This window comes from Otolemur garnettii, unplaced genomic scaffold (assembly GCF_000181295.1).
Source record: "Otolemur garnettii isolate 467f Iridium unplaced genomic scaffold, OtoGar3 scaffold00091, whole genome shotgun sequence".
Taxonomy (NCBI): Eukaryota; Metazoa; Chordata; class Mammalia; order Primates; family Galagidae; genus Otolemur; species Otolemur garnettii.
In genome coordinates, this window is record NW_003852486.1 from 6,083,403 (window position 1) to 6,087,897 (window position 4,495).

Sequence of the window (4,495 nt, forward strand, 5' to 3'; positions counted from 1 at the left end):
AAAAAAAAAAAAAACTCCACCATGTGCCAAGCAATTACATCATAAAATAAATAAAATAAAATAAAACCAAACCACATCATGGGTTCTCATTTTTCTGCCCCTCCCCCAAACTCTGCATTCTTCAAGGCTCCTGGTTCTGGCTCAAGTGTCAGAAATAAAACCCTGATGTGAAACTGATCTGAAAGGCAGTGAGAAGGAGAGTTTATTTTTGTCAGGTGCCCCCTGGGTGGGATCTGATCTCTCTGAGGTCAAGGCTCTGTCCCTCATATTCAGAGCCTTGTCTCTGAGCATGGATGGACCCACAGGTGCTCTGTGAAAACTGGTTGAAAGAAGGAATCAATCTGGATGCCCCTGATTGCTACATTTTCCACAAGTAGAACCCCCCACTTAGAAAGCTGCTATTGAGTGTGAGGGGTGATGCACCCACCTGGCCTCCTGAACCCCAAGAGGCCTGGTCCCAGCCTTTAAAAGTGCTGTGGTTAAGGGGTGCCGGGAGATCAGATAGAGGTCTGCCTGCACCGATGGGTGCAAAGGTAATCTAGCAACAGCTACTGGATGGCTTCCAGGGAGGGGGCAGACAGACAAGTGGAAAAACTACTGCTCAAGTCCATAGGGGGCTCAGCAATGCAAAAACCTGCCTTCCTCCTGCTATGTGCTAGGCTCCGAGTGCAGTGAGTAAGTGCCATTGCTTCATTTTAGCTTCAACCCACTGTAAGAGAGAGAAGACATTGAGTGATGGGTACACGACCACATTGTCAGCCAGGGAGGCTGAGTGACTTATGCAAGCCCACAGTTAAACTGTGGCCAAGCCAGGAATCCAGTTCCCCCTTTCTTCCACTACTCGAGAAGCATCACAGCACCTAGCCTGTGCCCCCACCCCCAACTCTGCCTGGACTGTGGCAAAAGACCCCAACAACTGCAGTTTCCATGTGTCCAATCTGTGCCAGGTATGGGTACTGCCTTGTTTAAATTTCTTAACACCACCAAGGTGGGCATTTTGATTATGAACCCCATTTTACCCACAAGTAAACTGAGGCACAAGAGAATCACATGGCTAGGAGGCAAAGATCTACTAAGTCTTTTTTTTTTTTTTTTTTGTAGAGACGGAGTCTCACTTTGTCGCCCTTGGTAGAGTGCTGTGGCGTCACAGCTCACAGCAACCTCCAGCTCTTGAGCTTGGCAATTCTCTTGCCTCAGCCTCCCAAGTAGCTGGGACTACAGGCGCCTGCCACAACACCTGGCTATTTGTTTGTTTGTTTGTTTTTGTTGCACTTTGGCTGGGGCCAGTTTCGAACCCACTACCCTCAGTATATAGGGCCAGTACCCTACTCACTGAGCCACAGGCACTGCCCAGATCTACTATGTCTTGATGATTCAGCTGAATCCAACCTCCATGTTCCCCCTTGCTCACTGCACACCTCCTCACTGGTGCCTGGCATGCCTCCTTCCATCATGTGTTACCAACAGGCCAGGTTAAGCTCTTCTAAGAAGAGCCTTCCAGCTGTAGACTGTCCCATGGCTGGGTATCCCCACCAGACTCCCTGGACTGGGATGTTTGTGTAGGTCTACCTGAGTGACTGTGTCCACCCTAGCCTGGGGCAGGTCCACTCTCCTAAATCCTGGAAGCCAGCACAGGGTAGGCCCAGAAAGGACACACAGGAAGACCTGATGTCTGTCTCTCCCAACCCCAGGCATACAGCCTCAACATCTGTACCAGCAACCAGGTTTTCCTCTGGGAAACTGCTCCTTGCACAGTGTCAGTCCCTGGGATTTGGTTAGCCAAAGACAAACAGGAGAGCCCAACTGATTCAGTGGGGCTCAGACCAGAGACCTCTTACTGTTATTCCCCTGGGCCTTCTACATTGGTAAGATATAAGCCTGGGGTGCTGGACTACCTTTGTCCCCACTGGGGAGAGAACCTAAAACAAGAATAAAGCTAACATGGGAAAAAGCAACTGAGAAAGAATGAGAGAGAGAGTCCTGATGCCACCAACAGATCTTCTAGATATAGCCACATCAGAAGCCTTGTTACCCTCCTTTTCTTCAGCTAGTTTGACCTAGGTTTTAAGTCAACCAAAACAGACCCTGTCTAGCACAATGTGTGAGAGTTTGGGCAAGATACCCTGTGAGAATGAGCACGTGACCAACTCCAAACCAAAGCCCGGTGCTCCTGCATCCCACTGAACACCTGCCCATTGCACTCCTTTACCTCTCTTGTCCAGCACCTGAGTCAGATCCTCCACCAGCACAGCAGCCTCCTCTCCACTCCTGGGGCCCTGCAAATGCATCCAGGCCTGCATCTTGGGGGGCAGCGCACCCAGGAACTGCTCCAGCACCAGAAGCTCCAGGATCTGCTCTTTTGAATGCACCTCGGGCTGTAACCACTGGCGACACAGCTCTCGAAGCTGGGTTAAGGCCTCATGTGGGCTGGATGCCTCCTTGTAGCAGAAGTGCCGGAAACGCAGGCGTGCAGCCTCAGGATGAGCAGTGTGGACATGGCTAGATTCCCGGCCCCGGGAGAGCCTAGTCTCCTCCTCCTCCTCTTCCACCTTCACTTGAAGGTATCTGTCCTTTTCCCAGAGCCCTGAGCTCAGGAAGCACTTGGGGATGGCCATCACCAGCAGCACTCAGTGAGAGAGAGGAGGGCTAGAGCCTTGGAACTGGATCTGCAGCAATGTCAGAGCTTCATCGTCATGTAGAACCCAGGTTCCTGCCTCATGCCTGCAGAGAAGGGCAAACACAGGCTTGAGGCCTGTGAGATGTGAGTCACTCTCACAGAGACACAGTCAATGGTAATAATCAGGACAGCACACATTATTGAGCACTGATCTAAATGTTTGCACATAATACTTCCTTTAAAACTTACAACAGGGCTGAGCACGGTGGCTCACACCTGTAATCCTAGCTCTCTGGGAGACTGAGGCAGGTGGATTGCCTAAGCTTACAGGTTTGAGACCAGCCTGAGCAAGAACAAGTCCCTGTCCCTAAAAAATAGGCATTGTGGCAAGCACCTGTAGTCCCAGCTACTCAGGAGGCTGAGGCAAGAGAATCTCTTGAGCCCAGAAATTTGAGGTTGTGACTTGGCACCTGTGGCTCAAGTGGCTAAAGCGCCAGCCACATACACCTAAGGTGGTGGGTTTGAATCCAACCCAGGCCTACCAAACAACAATGATGGCTGCAACCAAAAAATAGCTGGGCGTTGTGGCGGGCGCCTGTGGTCCCAGCTACTTGGGAGGATGAGGCAGGAGACTCGCTTGAGCCCAGGAGTTGGAGGTTGCTGTGAGCTGTGATGCCACAGCACTCCACCCAGGGGGAAGCTTGAGGCTGTGTCTCAAAAAAAAAAAGAAAGAAAGAAAGAAAGAAATTTGAGGTTGTTGTGAGCTATGATGCCACGGCACTCTACCAAAGGTGACAAAGTGAGACTCTGTCTAAAAAAAAACCCAACTTACAACAAACTCAGGAAGTGGGAACTTTCTTCCCATTTTATAGAAACACAGACAGGGAAAAGATTTGCCCAGAGTCTCCCAGCTAGTGAATGATTACTGGGGAGCTGAGCTGCAAACACAGGCAAAGCCATGGCCAGCCTGCTTAAGTATGCTCTTCCCTCACAGAGCCAGGTCTCCCTCCCTATCTCACACACATTCTCCAGGTAGCCACATGGTCATCCCCTCACTTTATTTGCTTATTATTTTGTACTGTCTGAGATTGATACTTACATAATTGACTTTCCTATTTTCTTTTTATTTTTTATTTCTTCATATTTTGAGACAGAGTCTATCTCTAGCCTGGGGCTAGAGTGACACGGCCTCAGCCTAGCTCATAGCAGCCTCGAACTACTGGGTTCAAGTGGTTCAAACTACCTCAGCCTCCCAAGTAGTTGGGACTACGGGCACCTACCATGATGCCTAGATAATTTCTTTTTTATTTTTAGTAGAGATGGGGTCTTGCTCTTTCTTGCTCAGTCTGGTCTTGAACTCCTAAGCTCAAATGGTCCGCACACCTCAGTATCTCAAAGTGCTAGGATTACAAGCACAAACTATAGTGTCCCCCCCATCCCCACTTTTTTTAGACAGGGTCTCATTCTGCCACCTATGAGTGCAGAGTGCAGTGATGTAATCATAGCTCATTGCAAGTTCAAATTCCTGGGCTCAAGCAATCCACTCACCTCAACCCAAAGTCCTAGGATTATAGGCATGAGCCACCACACATGGTCCCTTTCCTCTTTTTTAATGCATATATTTAAGGCTATAAATTTCTCTCTAAACACAGCTTTAGTTACATACCATAAGTTTGTTCATTATTATTATTTAGTTCAAAATATTTTCTAATTTCTGTTGTGGTTTCTTCCTGACTTATTGGTTACTTAGAACTCTACTCCTTCATTATCGAACAACTGGAGGTTTTCTAGTTAGCTTTTTATTATTGATTTTCAGATTAAGTCTGTTGTGAGCAGAAAACATGCTATGATGGCTTTCAATTCTTTTTTTTTTTTTTT

At 48.4% G+C, this 4,495-nt stretch overlaps 1 protein-coding gene across 1 annotated transcript in view; it reads right to left on the bottom strand.

The window, feature by feature from the left end:
* The window catches only part of ZSCAN22 (zinc finger and SCAN domain containing 22), a 10,704-nt gene that overhangs the window by 3,036 nt on the left and 3,173 nt on the right, over window positions 1-4,495 (bottom strand). The window contains exon 2 of the mRNA XM_012808628.2: window positions 2,210-2,721. Within this exon, the coding sequence (XP_012664082.1) occupies window positions 2,210-2,615 (406 nt within the window). The 5' untranslated portion in view covers window positions 2,616-2,721. The remainder of the gene's footprint in view (window positions 1-2,209; window positions 2,722-4,495) is intronic.